Here is a 21,950-nt window from a genome sequence, read left to right as displayed (position 1 = left end):
GTTCAAAATAATGATTGTAAGGATGCTTAGGGATCTTAGAACAACAATGAATGGTCATTACGAACACCTATATAAAGAAATAGCATGTATAAAAAAGGATATTGAAATATTAAAAAAGAATCAGTTGGAAATAACAAATATAGTATCAGAAATGAAGACCACAATGAAAGGAATTAAAAACAGGATGGATGGAGCTGAGGATTGAATCAGCAAGTTGGAGGACAAGATAAATGAAGGCATGAAAGCAAAGAAGAAAAAAGAAAAGCAACTCAAAAAGTCTGAGGAAACTTTTAGAGAGCTCTGTGACAACACGAAGAGAAATAACATCCGCATCATAGGGGTTCCTGAAGAAGAATAGAAAGAACAAGGGATAGAGACTTTGTTCAATCATACCATAGCTGAAAACTTCCCTAATTAATGCAGGAGAAACTTTCACAAGTTCAAGAAGCACAGAGAACTCCATTAAAGAGAAACCCAAAGAAACGTACACCAAGACACATCATAATAAAATACCAAAGCTAAGTGATAAAGAGAAAAGATTTGAAGCTGCTAGAGTAAAAAAGGCTATCACCTACAAAGGAGCCCCCACAAGGATGACATCAGACTTCTCAACAGAAACACTTGAGGCCAGAAGGGAATGGCAGGAAATATTCAAAATAATGCAGAACAAGAACCTACAACCAAGACTACTTTATCCAGCAAGGCTCATTTAAAATCGAAGGAGAAATAAAAAGATTCCCAGACAAAAAAAAAAACAAGGAATTCATTACAACCAAACCAATGTTGCAGGAAATATTAAGGGGCCTGATGCAAACAGATCAAAGTGGGAAAGGAATATACCAAAAGAGGAATACAGCTTTAAAGAATAAAGTGGCAATAAATAACTACATTAATAATAATCTTAAATGTAAATAAGTTAAATGATCTAATCAAAAGACATAGGGTACCTGCATGGATAAGAAAACAGTACCCATACATATGCTGTCTACAAGAGACACACCTTAAAACTAAAGATGCACATAGGTTGAAGGTAAAAGGATGAAAAAAAATATTTCATGCAAATAAAAATGAAAAAAAAAAAAACTGGGGTAGCAATACTTATATCTGACAAAATGGATCTTAAAACCAAGGATATAGTAAGGATAAAGAAGGCCACTACAGCCCTGGCCAGTTGGCTCAGCGGTAGAGCGTCGGCCTGGCGTGCGGGGGACCCGGGTTCGATTCCCAGCCAGGGCACATAGGAGAAGCGCCCATTTGCTTCTCCACCACCCCATCCTTCCTCTCTGTCTCTCTCTTCCCCTCCCGCAGCCAAGGATCCATTGGAGCAAACATGGCCTGGGCGCTGGGGATGGCTCCTTGGCCTCTGCCCCAGGCGCTAGAGTGGCTCTGGTCTCGGCAGAGCGATGCCCCGGAGGGGCAGAGCATCGCCCCCTGGTGGGCAGAGCGTCGCCCCTGGTGGGCGTGCCGAGTGGATCCCGGTCGGGCGCATGCGGGAGTCTGACTGTCTCTCCCGTTTCCAGCTTCAGAAAAATACAAAAAAAAAAAAAAAAAAAAAAGAAGGCAACTACATAATGATAAAGGGAGCAATCCAACAGGAAGATATAACCATTATAAATATCTATACACCTAATATAGGAGCACCTAAATATATAAAGCAGACTTCAATGGATATAAAGGGCGAGATCAACAGCAATACTATAATAGTAGGGGATTTCAATACCCCACAAACATCACTAGATAGATCCTCAAGAAAGAAAATTAACAAAAAACAGCAGACATAAAGGACACACTAGATTAACTCGATTTCATAGATATCTTCAGAACCTTTCACCCTAAAGCAGCAGAATATACATTCTTTTCAAGTGCTCATGGTACATTCCCTAGGATAGACCACATGTTAGGGCACAAAAGTGGTTTCAACAAATTTAAGAAGATTGAGCCTGACCTGTGTTGGCGCAGTGGATAAATCGCTGACCTGGAAGTGCTGAGGTCGCCAGTTTGAAATCCTGGGCTTGCCTGGTCAAGGCACATATGGAAGTTGATGCTTCCTGCTCCTCCCCCCTTCTCTCTCTCTGTCTCTCCTCTCTTTCTCTCTCTCTCTCTGTCTCTCCCTCTCCTCTCTAAAAAAATGAATAAATTAAAAAATTTAAAAAAAAAAGATTGAAATCATATCAAGCACGTTCTCTGATCACAGTGGCATGAAACTAGAAATCAACCGCAAAAGAAAAGCTCAAAAATTCTCAAACACATGGAAACTAAATAGCATGTTGTTAAATAACGAATGGATAAAGAATAAGAGCAAAAAAGAAATAAACAAATTCCTAGAAACAAAAGATAATGAGCATACAACAACTCAAAATTTATGAGACACAGCAAAAGCAGTATGAGAGGGAAGTTCACAGCACTACAGGCACACTTTAAGAAGCTAGAAAAAGCTTAAATAAACAACTTAACCCTGCATTGAAAAGAACTAGAAAAAGAACAAGTAAAGACCAAATGTAGTAGAAGGAAGGAAATAATAAAGATCAGAGCAGAAATAAATGACATAGAGGCTAAAGAAATGATACAGAGGATCAATGAAACGAGGAGCTGGTTCTTTGAAAAGGTAAACAAGATTGATGAACCTTTAACTAGACTCTCCAAGAAAGAAAGAGAGAGGACTCAAATAAATAAAATTGGAGCCTGACCAGGCGATGGCGCAGTGGATAGAGCGTCGGACTGGGATGCGGAGGACCCAAGTTCAAGACCCCGAGGTCGCCAGCTTGAGCGCGGGCTCATCTGGTTTGAGCAAAAAGCCCACCAGCTTAAAGCCAAGGTCACTGGCTCCAGCAAGGGGTTACTCGGTCTGCTGAAGGCCTGCGGTCAAGGCACATATGAGAAAGCAAACAATGTATTGCAGCATTGTTTACAATAGCCAAGATCTGAAAACAGCCCAAGTGTCCATCAGTAGACGAGTGGATTAAAAAGCAGTGATACATATACACAATGAAATACTATGCGGCCATGAAAAATAAGGAAATCTTACCCTCTGTGACAACATGGATGGACCTGGAGTCTATTATGCTAAGTGAAATAAGCCAGGCAGAGAAAGAAAAATATCATATGACTTTACTCATATGAGGAATCCAATGAACAATGTGAACTGAGGAATAGAAGAGAGGCAGAGAAGGGGTCAAAGAGTCAAGAAGTTAAGCAGGCAGAGGGAAAAGGGATGAGAGGAGGGGATCAAAGAAAGGAAAGACATTAGTGAAAGTATATAAACATACCACAGAGAGATAGAGGACAGGATAGTAAATCATGGAGGAAAGTGGGGAAGGCGGTGGAGGGAGGAAGTAAAGGAGGTATCAAGGGTAACAAGGGAGGAGAGAGGGAAATATATTCGGGGGTACACTTGTAACTATGTAAACACAACAAATTAAAATCAATAAAAAATGTTTTAAAATAAATAAAAAAAAAAAAAAAAAGAAAGCAAACAATGAACAACTAAGATGTTGCAACATGCAATGAAAAACTAATGATTGATGCTTCTCATCTCTCTCTGTTCCTATCTGTCTGTCCCTGTCTATCCCTCTCTCTGACTCACTCTCTGTCTCTGTAAAAAATAAATAAATTAATTTAAAAAAATTTAAAAAAATTAAAAATGAGAGTGGAAAAATAACAACTGACACAACAGAAATACAAAATATTGTTAAGAAAATACTATGAAGAACTTGAATGCCAAAAAACTAGACAACCTAGATGAAATGGACAAATTCCTTGAAACATAAAATCTTCAAAAAATCAATCTGGAAGAATCAGAAAACTTAAACAGACCAATTACACCAAATGAGATCAAAACAGTTATCAAAAATCTTCCAGCAAAGAAAAAGTCCTGGGCGTGATGGCTTCACAAGTGAATTCTACCAAATATTAAAAGAAGAACTAACTCCTATCCTTCTCAAGCTATTTCAAAAAATTCAAGAGGAAGGAAGACTTCTAAGCTCCTTTTATGAGGCGAGTATAATTCTTACTACAAAACCAGGCAAAGACAACACAAAGAAAGAAAATTATAGGCCAATATCCCTGATGAATATAGATGCTAAAATCCTCAACAAAATATTAGCAAACCGGCTCCAACAATATATAATAAAAATCATACACCATGATCAAGTGGGATTTATTCTGGGGAGGCAAGGCTGGTACAATATTCGCAAATCAATCAATGTGATTCATCACATAATCAAAAGGAAGGAGAAAAATCACATGATAATTTCAATAGATGTAGAAAAAGCATTTGATAAAATCCAGCACCCATTCATGATCAAAACTCTCAGCAAAGAGGGAATACAGGGAACATACCTCAAGATGATAAAAGCCATCTTGAAAAACCCACAGCCAGCATCATACTCAACGGGTAAAAATTAAAAGCATCCCCTTAAGATCAGGAACAAGGCAGGGGTGCCCCCTTTCACCACTCTTATTCAACGTAGTACTGGAAGTGCTAGCCACAGATCAGACAAGAAGAAGAAATAAAAGGCATTCAAGCTGGAAAAGAAGAAGTAAAACTATCATTAGTTGCAGATGATATAATATTGTATATATAAAACCCTAAAGTCTCAGTCAAAAAACTACTGGACCTGATAAATGAATTCAGCAAAGTGGCAGGATATAAAATTAATACTCAGATATCAGAGGCATTTTTATACACCAACAATGAACAGTCAGAAAGAGAAATTAAGGAAACAATCCCCTTCACTATTTTAACCAAAAAAATAAAGTACCTGGGAGTACATTTAACCAAGGAAACTAAAGACCTGTACTTAGAAAATTATAAAACATTGATAAAAGAAATCAAGGAAGATACAAACAAATGGAAGCATATATCGTGCTCATGGTTAGGAAGAATAAACATCATTAAAATGTCTATATTACCCAAAGCAATTTATAAATTCAATGCAATACCAATAAAAATACCAATGACATACTTCAAAGATATAGAATATTCCAAAAATTTATATGGAACCAAAAAAGAACATGAATAGCCTCAGCAATCTTGAAAAGGAAGAATAAAGTGGGCGGTATCACACTTCCTGATATCAAGTTATACTATAAGGCCATTGTACTCAAAACAGCCTGGTACTGGCATAAGAACAGGCATATAGATCAATGGAACAGAACAGAGAACCCAGAAATAAACTCACAACTCTATGGATAACTGATATTTGACAAAGGAGGTAAGGGCATACAATGGAGTAAAGACAGCCTCTTTAATAAATGGTGTTGGGAAAACTGGACAGCTACCTGCAAAAAAATGAAACTAGACCACCTACTGATATCATTCACAAAAATAAACTCAAAATGGATAAAAGACTTAAATGTAAGCCGTGAAACCATAAGCATCTTAGAAGAAAACAGGCAGTAAGCTCTCCGACATCTCTGGCAGCAATATAATTGCCGATTTGTCTCCACAGGGAAGTGAAATAAAAGACAGTATAATAAAATGGGACTAAATCAAACTAAGAAGCTTTTGCACAGCTAAAGACAATAAGAACAGAATAAAAAGACAAATTACACAATGGGAGAACATATTTGACAATACGTCTGATAAGGGGTTAATAACCAAAATTTATAAAGAACTTATAAATCTCAACACCAGAAAGACAAGCAATCCAATCAAAAAATGGTTAAAAGAAATGAACAGACACTTCTCCAAAGAGGACATACAGATGGCCAATAGGTATATGAAAAAATGCTCAACATCACTAATTATCAGAGAAATGCAAATCAAAACCACAATGAGATATCACCTCACACCAGTCAGAATGGCGCTCATCAACAAAACAACACAGAATAAGTGCTGGTGAGGATGTGGAGAAAAGGGAACCCTCCTGCTCTGCTGGTAGGAATGCAGACTGCTGGTGGGAATGCAGACTGGTGGAGCCACTGTGGAAAACAGTATGGCAATTCCTCAAAAAATTAAAAATCGAACTGCCTTTTGACCCAACTATCCCGCTTTTAGGAATATACCCTAAGAATACCATAGAACTGTTCCAAAAGGAGAAATGCATCCCCATGTTTATGGCAGTATTGTTTACAATAGCGAAGATCTGGAAACAGCCCAAGTGTCCGTCAGAGGACGAGTGGATTAAAAAGCTTGGTACATATACACTATGGAATACTACTCAGCCATAAGAAATGATGACATCGGATCATTTACAATAACATGGATGGACCTTGATAACATTATACGGAATGAAATAAGTAAACCAGAAAAAACTAAGAACTATATGAATCCATACATAGATGGGACATAAAAATGAGAGTCAGAGACATGGACAAGAATGTGATGGTAACGGGGGGGGGGGGGATGAAGAAAGAGGGGGTGGGGGGAAGGGAGGGGCACAACGAAAACCAGATAGATGGTGACAGAAGATAATTTGACTTTGGGTGAGGGGTATGCAATATAATCAAACGTCAAAATAATCTGGAGATGTTTTCTCTGAATATATGTATCCTGATTTATCAATGTCACTGCATTAAAATTAATTTTTTAAAAACTCATGTGTCAAGGTACCACTGTACTACAAACTGAATATCTCTCTCTTGATGTTCACTAACACCCCAAATTTAACATATCCAAAACCAAAAATTTTCATCTTCCCAAAGAAGACCTTCCAATATACTACCTACATCTGTTATAAAGGCATTATCATTCTCTAATCCACAGCAACCTGTTTGAATCATATACCTCTTTTTGATCTGTTGCTAAGTCTTACTGACTCTAGTTCCCTTACCTCACAATATCTCCAGCACCTTTCCCTCCTCTATATTACCATTTATACCACTATTCCAGTACCTATATCTGTCACCTATATTATTAGATTAGTATCATAACTAGTCAGTAAATATTTGCTTAATGAATGCAAGAATTGGAAATGAATGGTATCTATCTCAGACATTACCTCCTCTGTGAAATATTTCCTGACTCCTCGTCTTAGTGTAGTTTTTTCTTTTGAAACATCTCAACACTTCTTTTAAATCATTTATGATCTACTTTGTATAATGGCAATAAAATAAAACTTGTCTTATCCTGTATGATTTGAGAGAAGAAATGTGCTTTTTTTATATTTGCATACCGTGCAGGTCAAAGAACAGTACTGTGTATGACAAATTCTCAATAAATGAGAACTTTTGGGGTAAAGAAAAGAATGAGTAAATAAAGAAGAACATCCATGATACAGAGAAGAAGTAAGTTATAAGATGTGGGTTCTAAAATAATGTATTAACACATATGTAAGAGTGGTGATCAAATTATAGTCAAAACTCATTTATACTTTTGAGCAGCTTTTGTTTCTATTTCTTTTTACCTCTTTTTTCCCCTTCATGCCACAGTGATGCTAACCACTTATGACTATCAATATGCCAAAAATGTCTTCATCCTTTTCAATTTACTGGGAACTGAGAACAAAGCTTACCATAAATATGTATTAAATATGAGCCAAAATGGCTCTGAGGAGTTTCTTTCATAAAACTTCCTTATGTTTTGCTCCAATAAATGATCTGGTATCTTACCCTGGTTTCAGGAATGAATTCCATTAAGTTGAAGCTGTTGTTAAGTCTGATCCACAGATAAATCAGGCATTATCATATCATTTCTGATGACTGCATAAAAGAGTTATAAAAATAAGGGTCCTAAAAGTTGACAATGCTCCCCCCACAATGGCTTAAATCAGCCCAAGTTTCATTACTAGAAATTATCATAGCATTTCTTATGGCAACAAACAACACTTAATTTCTTTTATTCTTACCTTGGCACAACCCAAAAATCCCAGAGAAATGGCAACTCTAGCTCGTAGATCTGGCCTGTCTTTGGGCCACACATAAGAAAGCATTGCTTTTATGATTTTCTGAGTATCAACATCTTTTAACTGTTGAAGAGAAAACAAAGCAGCAAGTAACATGTTATTTCAAATATAACTATATTTCAATAATGTAGAATTATGTACTGTATTGTTTGCTCCATAAGATGCATCTTTTCCCCCTCAAAAGTGGAGGGGAAAATGCCCGTGCATCTTATGAAGTAAAAAATATGGTATTTTATTAAGTATTTTAACACACCATTTTATTCAGAATATTTTTTTTCTTATTTTCCTCCTTAAAACCTTAGGTGTGTCTTATGGTCAGGTGCGTCTTATGGAGTGAAAAATATGGTAACTCTTCGAGAAAAATATAAAAACATTATAAACATAACTTGTATTCTTTTCCTTTAAGATTTTATTTATGGAGTTTTAGGAATGGGAAAGAGAGAAAGGCAGGGGAGAGAAACGGGAAGCATCAACTCATGATTGCTTCTCCTATATGCGTTGACTAAGGCAAGCCTGGGGTTTTGAACCAGCGACCTCAGCATTCTAGGTTGACAGTTTATCCACTGCACTACCATATAGGTCAGGCAAACATAACTTATGGTCTGAATCTAAGGTCCATCTTTCAAACTCAAACTGTTTTGGAGAAAAAGAAACTTTAAATTGCTTTGAAAAACCTACTCATTTCTCTTAATTTCTTACTTTCAGCTATACTTAAACTTATATTACCAAAAAGTCATTAAGTGGGGATAAGGGGACATATGCTATACATCATTTATTTCTTGCCTATTAAACTATTAAAACATGACATAAAATTTGAACATTTACCTATTTCCATTTTGTGGTCAAAATCTTTATTACTTTCAGGTCTTTATCAGTATGTTTATTTAAAATAGTTTGTAGCCCTAACTCCAAACTCATGATAGAACAGAGTTATAATCCAGTGTTTAGGAAAGCAGGAGTCTTGGCAGAGGTTGGGTTATTTAAAAATTAAACAAAAATTAAGTTTACATCACGCAAATCTAACTTAAATCTACTTTACATTGTCTTTTACCCATGTTCCCAAGGCAACATTCCCATTAAATCTTTTGATTTAGCCTGACCAGGCAGTTGCACAGTGGATAGAGCACCGGCCTGGGATGCAGAGGACCCAGGTTCGAAACCCCAAGGTCACCAGCTTGAGCGCAGGGTTGCTGGCTTGAGCATGGGATCATAGACATGACCCCATTGTCTCTGGCTTGAGCACAAAGGTCACTGGTTTAAAGCCCAATGTTGCTGGGTTGAAGCCCAAGGTTGCTGGCTTGAACCCAAGATCTCTATCTTGAACAAGGCATCACTCACTCTGCTTTGCCCCCACCCCATCAAGGCACGTATGAGAAAGCAATCAATGAACAACTAAGGAGACTAAGGAGCCGCAACGAAGAATTGATGCTTCTCATCTAACTCCCTCCTGTCTGTCCATCCCTATCTGTCCCTCTCTCTCTCTGTTACACACACACACACACACACAAACACACACACACACATACACACAAACGGTTACTCCAAAACTACTATGTTATTATAGTTGGTAAAAAAGAAACAAAACCCTTTTTAAAAATTAAAGTAATGGCTCAATTTTGAGGAAAGGTATTAAAAAGAAAAAAAAAACAACGGTAATGCTCATTGCTGGTGAAGAGTATGGAAATGAGCACTCTAATGCGCTGTTAATGGAAGCGTACACTGAAACAATCTTTCTGGAAAGCAACTTGATATATCTCCATAAGCTTTTAAAATAATTCTACTCTTTGTCTTGAGAATGACATTTCTGGGAACTTATGCTTTTAAAAAAAATACTTCACAATATGTTACAATTTGAATCAATTTACTCCCTCCAAATCTCTTGAATCTGTTCACTTCTTTTTATTTCCTCCACCAACCTAATCCAAGCTATCATTTTCTTACCAAAACCACTGCATCAACCTCCTATATGATCTTCTTGAATCCACTCTATTCCCTATACAATTAGATCATCCTGCAATCAGATATTATTCTCAGCTTAAAAATCCTCAAAGACATCTATCACTCTTAGAATCAAGTCCACAACACGGTTTATGAGGCTCTGCTTGGGCAGGCCCTGACTACCTCTCTAGCCATATCCTATACCACTGCTTTCAACGTTCATACCACACTGGCCTTCTTTAAGTTTCTCAAATATGCTATAATCCCTGCCACAGGGCCTTTGCACAATACCATTCACTGTATCAGGAATAATCTCTCTTTCAAATGTCAACCCACACCACCCACAACCTCTTACAATTATGTAATTGCCAGTTCAAGCAGCATTCACAAAACATTATTCCTTTTTATTCAGAATATTAATTTCAGTTATGAACTACATACACAGCAATGTGCTTATTTGATTAACATCTCCTCTCCTGCTAGAATTCAAATTCCATGTGATTAGTGACTTTGTGTTTTGTGATCACTGTTGTAACCCAATACCAAATACACTGGCTGACTGACCTATACTAAGTACTAAACAAATATAGAAGAAAAAAAAATGTAGCTATATTTATTCCCATGACGTTTTAATAGGGGAAAAAATGGAAATAGCCTAAATAACAATGTAGAACCTTGTTTAAAAAATTACAGTGAATGCACACAACAAACTATAGCCATTCAGAAATATATGTAGCAACACAGACACATGTTAAGTGAAAAAAGCAGAATTAAAAAGTTATTTTTTGGCCCTGGCCAGTTGGCTCAGTGGTAGAGCGTTGGCTGGGTGTTCAGGAGTCCTGGGTTCGATTCCCGGCCAGGGCACACAGGAGAAGTGCCCATCTGCTTCTCCACCCCTCCCCCTCTCCTTCCTCTCTGTCTCTCTCTTCCTCTCCTACAGCCAAGGCTCTACTGGAGCAAAGATGGCCCAGGCGCTGAGGATGGCTCCGTGGCCTCTGCCTCAGGCGCTAGAATGGCTCTGGTTGCAACAGAGCAACGCCCCAGATGGGCATGCTGGGTGGATCCCGGTCGGGCGCATGCAGGAGTCTGTCTGACTGCCTCCCCATTTCCAACTTCAGAAAAATACTAAAAAAAAAGTTATTTTTCGTGGAGAAAAATGTGATTTGTGTAAGAGTTTACACATGCATACAAATGTATATAGAAAGTAATAAACTCCCCAAAGTGTTAACATTAGTAGCTGTAAGAGGGATCACTGATGATTTTTTATATTCTTCTTTGTGCTTGCTTGTCTTTTCTGTAGCTCACATACTGTTAGAAATACTCTGTCAAAACCTTCTACAATACACCACAAAATCTTTTCAATAAGGACACAGAGAAGTTATAACTAAGAGCATAAAATGCCACCATTTCATGAAACAAAATGGGTTCCAAAGATGTGTAATCATGCATTATGATTTCATTAAGGTGTAAAATACATTCCTTCAGTTATAGTTTAGATAAATTATAAAGTTTTAAAAATAATACATTTTTTTAAAAGTACAGGCCAAATTAAACACACATTTCAGAGGCTGAGGCACATTTAAAACATTTTTAAACCAACTTATTCATGCTACACAAGAGTAAAATAAAACTGAAGACCTCAATTCAAATACTGAATGACAATCTACCATCTTTCAAAATCATCAGTTAATTCACACGGGAAACCCAATGGTAATCCTGAAAGACATTTCTAGAAAATGTAGTGACAGAATTCAAACCTATTACTCATATAAGTGCCATAGACAAGGGTCTATTCTCCTATCACTATAAATAAATAAGAGACCAGACACAAGCTTGAGACTGAATTGGACATAACCTTGACATGAAGCCATCTTTTCATTACAGACTAAGCAATGTACAACACCCCTTTAAGATAGAATTCTTAAAGAAGAGGTAGGAAATGTCAAATAGGATGACAAGAAATTGAGTTCTTTGAAAACACACTGTGTAAAGAGTAATTATGCTATAGTATAGGAAATAAAAATTCAAGGATAGGAAACTCTTTCCCAAGGGTCAAAATAACTGAAGTATCGTATTTTTCACTTCATAAGACACACCTGACACACCTAGGGTTTTAAGAAAGAAAATAAGAAAAAAAAATATTCTGAACCAAATGCTGTGTTAAAATATTTAATAAAATAGGCTCAGTAGTAGAGCATCAGCCTGGCGTGCAGTAGTCCCGGGTTCGATTCCCGGCCAGGGCACACAGGAGAAGCACCCATCTGATTCTCCACCCCTCCCCCTCTCCTTCCTCTCTGTCTCTCTCTTCCCATCCCGCAGTTGAGGCTCCATTGGAACAAAGTTTGCCCTGGCGCTGAGGATGGCTCTGTGGCCTCTGCCTCAGGCACTAGAATGGCTCTGATTGTGGCAGAGCAATGCCCCAAGATGGGCAGAGCATTGCCCCCTGGTGGGCATGCCGGGTGGATCCCGGTCAGGCGCATGCGGGAGTCTGACTGCCTCCCCGTTTTCAACTTCAGAAAAAAAAAAATTAATAAAATATACCACAATATTTCTTTTTTTTTTTTTCTTTTTTTTTTTCCATTTTTCTGAAGCTGGAAACAGGGAGAGACAGTCAGACAGACTCCCGCATGCGCCCGACCAGGATCCACCTGGCACGCCCACCAGGGGCGACGCTCTGCCCACCAGGGGGTGATGCTCTGCCCATCCTGGGCGTCGCCATGTTGCGACCAGAGCCACTCTAGCGCCTGAGGCAGAGGCCACAGAGCCATCCCCAGCGCCCGAGCCATCCTTGCTCCAATGGAGCCTTGGCTGCGGGAGGGGAAGAGAGAGACAGAGAGGAAAGCGCGGCGGAGGGGTGGAGAAGCAAATGGGCGCCTCTCCTGTGTGCCCTGGCCGAGAATCGAACCCGGGTCCTCCGCACGCTAGCTGACGCTCTAACGCTGAGCCAACACAATAATATTTCAACAATGTGAACTTAACAGCAGTATTAACAACCATTAGCACTGTTATTAACAAATGAGAAGAGACTTTAATGTTCAAGTACTCTTGTAGTTGTCCAGGAACCCACAGCAGCTAAAAAAAGAACATTCACTCCACAAGATGCACGGGCATTTTCCCCTCCACTTTTGGGGAAAATAAGTGCATCTTATGGAATGAAAAATATGGTAATCAATACTTAATATCATAATAATTTTTCTTTAAGCCTCACTTATAAATGAATAGAAAACATGAAATTCTTTAATATTTCAGGTTATCATTTTACAGTTGGTAGAATTTAAATTTTATTTTTAAAATGTTAACTGTGATGATTATATCATGACGATAAAAAGTACTCTAAAATTGAATCCTATATAAATATCATTAAAAGCCTATAAAAGTAGGACTGAATCTACTTTTTTTTTGGAGAGAGAGAAAGAGGCAGGGATGTGGGTAAGATGGTGAGAAGCACCAACTCATACTTGTGACATTTTAGTTGTTTAGTGCTTGCTTCTCATATGTGCGTTGACGGGGGGCTCCAGCTGAGACAGTGACCTTTTGCTCAAGCCAGTGACCCTGGGCTTTTCACACCAGAGACCTTTGGGCTTAAGTTGTTCAGCTTTGGGATCATACAGACAATTCCCTTGCTCAAGCCAGTAACCCTGCACTGATGAGCCCACACTCAGAGCCATCGTCCCTGGGGCTTCGAACCAGGGACCCCAGCATTCTGGGTCAATATGCTTTTTCAACTGAGTCACCACTGGTCAGGCTGAATCTACTTCCTTCTCTGCCGAAATATATACAATATAGTATGGCTCAAATTTAAAACACTGAACTTATATTTAAAGCCCCTTTACAATATAAAACTATGTGTTAGTATGTGGTATAAGCACAAGGGTAACAATAAAAGGAATTAAAACTGGCTCACTAGCAATTTCGAATGATAACAAAATTTTTATTGTATTTTTTTCCCTAGATATCAGCTTGGAAGAAAAGGTTCGAAAACATATTATATCAAGAAAGGCTCATTAGGTTGTCATCTGACTTGTCAGTCACAACTCTACAAGTGAGAAGACAGTGGACCCAAACATTCAAAGTACTGAAACAGAGGAATTACCAGCCAAGAATACTATTATCCATCAAAACTGTCCATCAAATACGAAGGAGAAATAAAAACTTTTGTAGACATACAGAAGCTAACGAATTTATCACCAACCCCCCCACCCCTGTAGGAAATACTCAAGGAAGTTATGCAACCAGACACAAAGAACAAAACAACTTAACACTACAAGAAAAAGATCCAGCAAAGTCACAATAAAAACAAGAATAATCTGTGACAATTGCATAAAATGGGAGAGGATAAAGACCTGCAGTAGCAAAGGAGGATAGAGTGCACTCATATGACAAAGGACTCTTGTACATATAAACATTTTTCTCTTAATAAACTTAATGATAACCACCCACGAAAAAGCCACTACTAAAACACACAGCTTAAAAAAAGAAATGGGAAAGAAGTAAGGAATACCAGCAAACAAAATAAACTGACAGAAACAAAAAAAAAGAAGGAACAAACAAGACAGAGCTACCAGAAAACAAAACGTAAAATGGCTATAGGAAATCTTCAAGTGTCAATAATTTAGAACACCTTTACATAAAATTCATCAATTGCCAATAACCCTAAAAATGTAATTTCTACTTAGAATTACCATATACATCCTGGTTGGGTCAAGTTGGAGGAAAAAACAAAGGCAAGCTCAGAGTAAGAGGACTACATGAAAAATTGTATAACTGTATTCAAATGACATTTTTCACTTACTTGGGAAAAGTATTATACAATTAAATCTTGTAATTTTAATGGCCCTACTGTTTAACTTGTCTGTTTGGTATTAATAATGATAAAGGATATGGATAAATAAATGGATGAGGTAGACAAAGGATTTACCATGAACCCAGGGTACATTCTAGGACTTTTCTAAAATAACTATACAGAAGGGAAAACGTTAACTTTAAAATACACACAAACTCCTCTCTTTCACTCACACACACACACACAAATGACTTGTAAATGTTAAGTCTAATTTACCTATTTATAAAGCTAGATTATACATAGACCTCAATCAATGCTAGTTTAATAAAGCACTAAAATGTTTAGGTTGATAAACTTTTTGTCTTTTTAAATCAATTATCAATTTTTTATTTGTTTTAGGCCTCAGAAAATCTCTTCTGTGTAACAATAGTCGATTCATATGGTTTTGTATTAGAAAATCTGCAGTTACATGAGTTAATCAAAGGATTTCAGAATATGATCATCTTTGATATAACTGCCATGGAAACGTAATCATGTATGTAAATTTCTAGTTACTTGTTATTGGTTCTTACCCCTTCTTTCGGGTCTGTGTGCAGTCCTCCTCCTGCGTGACCATGCCAGCACGTCCTCTTTTCTATCAGAGGCCACACCTGGAGAGCCTAGTTGAAGATGATACCAACGCATCCATTAGCCATTACAGAATACCAGATTGTTAAAAGTGTGACCTTAATATATTAGCTTTCTTACTGTCATTTCTTACTATAATACTGTGTAATCTGTTACTCTATCATTGCCAAGTAAAGTATATTATACGGTTAATTAATGATATCCCAGTTGCTTTCCACGTGTATCCAGTTTTGCTGTACAATTTAATATAGTTGATTTGACACAACTGATTTTGTTCTTATTTCAGCTCACATATATACATTTAGAAACAAAGTGTTTTTAATATTGCATAGTCTACTTATGCTATAGGAAGGTGCACAGATGTTTTGTCTCTCCTATTACATGGTAAATTTCTTAAGATTAGAGATGGTATCTTTTATCTTTGTATCTCCCACTGCATATAACAGAGAATTTTGCACATAGGTGGTGTATATTTCAATGCTGGTTGGATTAGCTTATAAAATAGAGCTATCAGCAGACACCAAAGCCCATGGTGGGTGAATCCCACATAGTGTGGGCTCAATCCCCACATAGCATTTCATGTGCTGGTATCATAGCCAATTCTGACAAGAAGTCAGCCTCAGAATCAATCCAACCCACTAATGAGCAGACAGCAACTAAGGCTCAACTGCAATAGGAGGGCACACACAACACACACAAGGGACACTCCTGGAACACCCAGCTCAGGTATCACGGATACAGTACCACTGAGACCTGCAAGACACCTACTACATAAGGCCACTCTGAAAAGACTAGGAAACATACCATACCTACCTAATCCATAAAACTGAACACAGAGATGTAGCCAAAATGAGAAGACAAAGAAACATGTCCCAAATGAAAGAAGAAGACAAAACTCCAAAAGAGAACTAATGAAATGAAAGCAAGCAATCTACCTGAAACATAGTTCAAAACACTGGTTATAAGGATGTTCAAGGCACTTAGTGAGAACTTCAGCAAAGAAATAGCAAGCATAAAAAGGAACATAGGATCCATAAAAAGGAACCAGTCAGAAATGAATACAATAAATGAAATGAAGATACACTAGAAGGAATCAACAGCAGATAAAATGAAGCGGAGAACTGAATTAGCAATTTGGAAAGCAAAGCAGCACTCCACGTCAGCAGCCACCGCTTCCCGGGTGCCGCTGTCCCCTAGCGTGACCTGTGGTAGCACTGCAGATAAAGCACTGACCTGGACTGCTGAGGTCTCTGGTTCAAAACCCCAGCCTTGCCCAATCAAGGCATATACGAGAAGCAACAATGAGTTGATGATTCCTGCTTCTCACCTCTCCACACCTTTTTCTCTCTCCTTTACCTAAACTCAAACAATAAAATCTTTGAAAAAGAAATTTAACCCTGGCCAGTTGGCTGAGCAGTAGAGTGTCGGCTAGGCATTGTGGAAGTCTTGGGTAGCAAGTGTTGAAGTAGGAAGTCCAAGAAGCGCTACATGTCTCAAATAAGATGAATCCAAAGAGACCCATACCAAGTCACATGACAGTTAAAATGGCAAAGAGTAAAGAAAAAGAGAAAAATTTAAAAGCAGCAAGAGAAAAAGTACACTTAAACTTTCCTACCAGGAAGCTCCTCTAAGACCATCAGCTTACTTCTCAACAGGAACTTTTTAGGCCAAAGAAACTGAATAAAATATTAAAATGATGAAAAGAAAAAAAACCTATAACCAAGATTACCCAGCAAGGCTATCCTTTAAAGTTGAGAAAAGAGATAAAGAGCTTTCCCAGACAAGCAATGATAACCACTAAATGTCATAAACCAATAAACTGAGCATTGAAATAATTTAATATGAATCATCCAGATATAGTTAAATAGCATTAGTTCAAACTAATATTTTTTGTGGGTACGGGTGGAAAGCTTCCTGCATTATGGAATATTGTTAAACAAGTGGTTGGCAACTCAAGTATGGATATTTTAATTTAAATTGGCCCTACTAAAATATAATAAACAGTTTGCATGTGTAATTTAAGCTTTCCTCTCCAATCTCATTTGCACTGTTAATTTACTCAGCAAATGTTCCTTTTTATTGTACAAAAAAGGGTTCTCAGTCCTGTGTTCACTGTATTTGTCATCAATTCCAAGCCAGGGTGATATGGTTGAAAGATGCACTCAGTGGTGCAGAAAGAGACACTTGTAAAATATGAATCCTAATTTTACTCCGAGTTGTGTTTCATTTTTTTCATTGACTGATGCAAAGCAGCAAATAATAATAAAATGAAGAATATATTTTTTCAATTAATTCATTGTTCCTCCATGTCACTTGGAGGGAAGTCCTAGGCCTATGCCATGAAAAATATGAGGGTCTTGCCTTTAAAGGACTATCAGTCTAGCAAAGCAGAAAGCAAACATGGTGACATGGGAGCCACAGAAACATGGCACTCGGCCTCAAAGTTGCAGTGGCTTCTTATTTCTCAAGACCAGATCTAAATGCCTTACCATGTCCTTCAAGGCCCTGGTTGACTTGGCCTTGGCCTAGCTCTCGGGCCTCATCTTACTGCTTGCTGGGCTCCTATGGCCACACCAGCTTCTTTCTGTTGCTCAAACCCTCAGACCCCTTGCTACCTCACGACAGTCATAAATTTGTGTCCTTAGACAGATGCTTCCAAGGAGAGATATAAGTAAGAGAGCCTGGGCCCACATATATGCCTCAAATCATTCATTCATCACTCAGCTGTTATGGCCAGACTGTCAACCAGGACCCAGGATATGCTAGGCGCCGTGGTCCTTGTCTCCAAGGAGTGATTACTCTGTAAAACAAATAAAAATAAGTAAAAAGGGCAACAAGCATATGAAAAAACATATTTCACGTACTTAGCAACCAAAGAGGGCAGGGATGGCCCTAATATATCAGACAAAATAGACTTTAAGTCTAAACTTCTCTCTAGAGACAAAATATGTCATTACATAATGATAAAAGGGCTAATTCAACAGGAAGATATAACATTATAAATATATACACACACATCAGAGCACCTAAAAGTACAAATATTGACAGAGCTAAGGACAGTAGTGGACTATAATACTCTACTTATAATAAACAGAACATACAAACAATAAAAAAAACAGCCAACTTCAACAACACTATACATAGATCTAACAGACATATACAGAACTTAACACACAACAGCAAAAGAACACACAATCTTCTCAAGCTCATACTCAAAACACTCTCCAGTATAGATCATATGTTAGGTCACAAAACAAATCTTCACAAATTTAAGAAGATGTAAATAATTCCCAGGTATATTTTTCAACAATGGAATGAAAGTAGAAACCAGCAATAGCCACAAAATGAGAAGTGACAAATACTTGGAAATTATTCAACACAATCTTGAACAACCATTGGGTTAAAGAGGAAACCAAAAGGAAATTTTAAAAGATTCTTGAGATAAGCAAATAGTAAAACACAACTTACCAAAATTAATAAAAGTAATAATAAGAGGAATGTTCATAGTTATAAACACTACATCAAAAAGATCTCTGAAATAGGCTGAATTTCCCCCTCAAAAAATTCCTATGTTGAAACATAATTCATGATGCAATCATATTTGGAGGTGAGGCCTTTGAGACGTGACTAGCTAATAAAAGTACAGCCTCAATAATGGCAGTATTGCCCTGATAATAGAAACCCCAGAGAGATTCTTGGACCAGTTCACCACGTAAAGATACAGCAAGAAGACAGTCATGTATAAACCAGGAAGTAGGCCCTCACCAGACACTGAATCTACTGAGGCACCTTGATGTTAGATTTCCCAGCCATCAGAACCATGAAAATAAATTTAAGTTGTTCATAAGCCTCCGGTACTTTCTTAAAGTAGCCTGAACTGAGACAATCTCAAATAAACAATCTTACATTTCACTTAAAGGCAGTTAAAGAAGAGCAAACTAAACCTATATATAGCAGAAGGAAGGAAATAATAAAGACTAGAGCAGTAATAATACAAAGAAAAAAAATTGAAAATTAATCAACAAACTAAAGTTGATTTTTTTTGGAAAGATAAACACAATCAACAAACCTTTAGCTAGAGACTAAGAAAAAAAGAAACACTCAAATGAATAAAATCAGAAATGAAAGAATAGACAATATAACAGATGCCTCAGAAATAAAAAGTGTCATAAGGGATTGTTGTGAACTTTAAATGTCACTGAATCACTTCTGACCCTCTTCATTTCCAAGCAAAATAATCCAATTAAAAACATCCTAAATTTTTCCTAAATTCTGTTTTCCATTCTCTAATTACATTCTGTGTCTTTCCAGTAATCACTGTAATTACCTGATATGCATCTCATACCGTGAAATCTAAATCTTAAAACTACACACTCTAAAAAAGCAGAGTAAAGATAATTTCCCTAGTGTTGTTCTTTCTGCTTGGAATGTTCTCACCAGTTTTGGCACCAGCAAGAGATCCACCCTATAATCTGGTCCTTAATTATCACTATTTCCTCTGCATGCCTATAGCACTTATTCCTTATACTATTCATTTGAGATTTAATGTATTGTCTTGTTTTTTAGTGTTGTAGTACACAGATGCAGTCTCCTTAACTGAATGAACCAATGCTGAAGGCATTAACCTATGTATTTCTTTTGGTACCTATTATGTAGCTTAGTGCTACGTACAAAGCAGACATTCAATATTTGCTGATGAGGGATCAAAACGTTAAAAGGTTGTTGTTTTTCATACTTATTTGACAGTAGTTTAGTAATACTGATGACGAGTGGTAGCAATGAAATGTTTTGTCAATATATCAGAAATAAAAAGATACAGTGAAGTACAAATAATTGTTTTAAGAGTTGTTCTTGAGAGATGATCATGGACACAAATAGTAAGAGGCACTATATCTCCACTCATTAAAGATAAATACCCTTATAGATTCCAAAGCGACCTGTGTACACAGAACAGTATTTTTGGATCACAGGACAATCGTGTTTATATATAAACTGAGGACGGTCTATGTTTTGGAGAGAAAGATAACGGTTTTGGCTTATCAACCAGTCCTGTTAGGGAGTTAACAAGCGCCCACTTTCCGTATTTCCCCAAAGGAAGTTATATAAAAAAAAAAAAAAAAAAAAAAGGGCGCCAACATACCGTATTTCCCCATGTATAAGACGCATTTATTGGGGGGGGGCGAGATTCGACGCAAAAAAATGTTACATAAAGTTATTGAACTCAAGTTTTATCCATTATAAAATGCATACAAGAGCGAAAATGTGGGAAAGACAAGTAAAAAAAAAAAATCTACAACCACTGTATCAGACGCACCCAGTTTTTAGACTCCACATTTTGGGGGGAGGTGCGCCTTATAAATGGGGAAATACGGTAATTTCCCAGGTTCATTTATAACTAAGCTTGTAGTCTTTCGGGTGCTCTATACACGGTCCTTCCAACTGAGTAACATAGGAAGAATTGGCAAACTAGTTCCACATTCCATCACCAACTTTGGAAGGTTTTCCTTTGCATTTACAAAGGTAAGCAGGATGGGTATGTTGTCCACGCCATCTCCCCCGAAGAGAACATAGTGTCACAACGCTGTGCGAGTCACGGGCGTTCCAAGAGTGACCTCTGCCCGGTACATCCCGGCCGAATCTCCTGTGCTGTATTGCCCAAGGTTTTCTTCACCGTTTTTCTCAAAATGAGTCACCCTAACTTCCTTCACTCCTGCTGTTCCGAGTTAGAGCCTTCCCAACCTTTCTTTTCTCTTTCTCTGATCCGAGGTTACGAAGGGCAGTGTTCTCCCCCCCGCCCCGTAAGTGCCTTGCCCTTCACCCCTACTCTTCCATGGGAACGGTATCTCACCTGGGAGACTTGAGCGCTTACTGGGATGCGGAGCTGACGAGGTCCCCATGGCGGACCTGCACCGCGCACCGACGAACCGAGAGGCCGGATTAGAATCGCCAGGTGCAGACGCTTTTCGAAAGCAGCCGCCGCGGCAGCCCAGCGCCAGGAATGTATCGCGAGCAACGCCATCTTGAGCGAGGAAACAGGAACCCACCGCAGAGGATTGTGGGATGCTGACGGACCGGACTAGGCCTCTTTCCCTCCCCCTCATTTTCCCGGCTCCCAAGACCGGAAATAGCTTCTCTTAAGATTCAGGTACTTCTGGCGCAGCCGATTATTTTCTTCTTGAATGGGCCTTTGCAACGTTTTAGTTACACAACCGGAAATGTCAGACTAATATTGTCTTTTTCTTTTCTTTTTTGAAGTGAGAAGCAGGGAGGCAAAGAGATAGACTCCCGCATGTGCCCGACCGGGATCCACCTGGCATGCCCACCAGGGGACGATGCTCTGCCCATCTCCGGTGTTGCTCAGCAACCAAGCTCTTCTTAGCGCCTGAGGCGGAGGCCATGGAACCATCCTCAGCGCCCAAGCCAACTCTGCTCCAGTGGAGCCTTGGATGTGGGAGGGGAAGAGAGAGACAGAGAGGAAGGAGAGGGGGAGGGGTGGAGAAGCAGATGGGCCCTTCTCCTGTTGGGCCCTGGCCAGGAATTGAACTCAGGACTTTCCCACGCTGGGCCAATGCTCTACCAATGAGCCAGCCAGCCAGAGCCTAATATTGACTTTTTCTCTTTTCCTAGATTTCCCAGATAAACTACATGCAGGATGCACCGTTAAATTTGAATTTCAGTTAAGAATATCATTTAGATAGATTGATAGATAGATAGATGATAGATAGATAGAAAGATATATAGATATGTCTCAAATATTG

General features: G+C 38.3%; 1 protein-coding gene across 3 annotated transcripts in view; it reads right to left on the bottom strand.

Annotated features, from left to right (window-relative positions):
- Positions 1–21,258, bottom strand: part of ABCB7 (ATP binding cassette subfamily B member 7) — a 53,901-nt gene extending 32,643 nt beyond the window's left edge. For 2 of the 3 annotated variants that reach the window (XM_066356045.1, XM_066356046.1), the window contains exons 1-3: positions 21,041–21,258; positions 15,138–15,224; positions 7,788–7,907 (exon numbers count right to left, since the gene is read on the bottom strand). In XM_066356045.1, coding sequence (XP_066212142.1) covers positions 7,788–7,907; positions 15,138–15,224; positions 21,041–21,211 — 378 coding nt within the window. In that variant the 5' untranslated portion in view covers positions 21,212–21,258. Of the gene's footprint in view, positions 1–7,551; positions 7,636–7,787; positions 7,908–15,137; positions 15,225–21,040 lie in introns of those variants that run through there. The other variant, XM_066356047.1, reaches the window with a different exon arrangement.
- Positions 21,259–21,950: the final 692 nt, after the last annotated feature.

This window comes from Saccopteryx leptura, chromosome X (assembly GCF_036850995.1).
Source record: "Saccopteryx leptura isolate mSacLep1 chromosome X, mSacLep1_pri_phased_curated, whole genome shotgun sequence".
Taxonomy (NCBI): domain Eukaryota; kingdom Metazoa; phylum Chordata; class Mammalia; order Chiroptera; family Emballonuridae; genus Saccopteryx; species Saccopteryx leptura.
The sequence above is the reverse complement of the archived record's forward strand: the minus strand, read 5'-3'. Positions and strand labels throughout refer to the sequence as shown.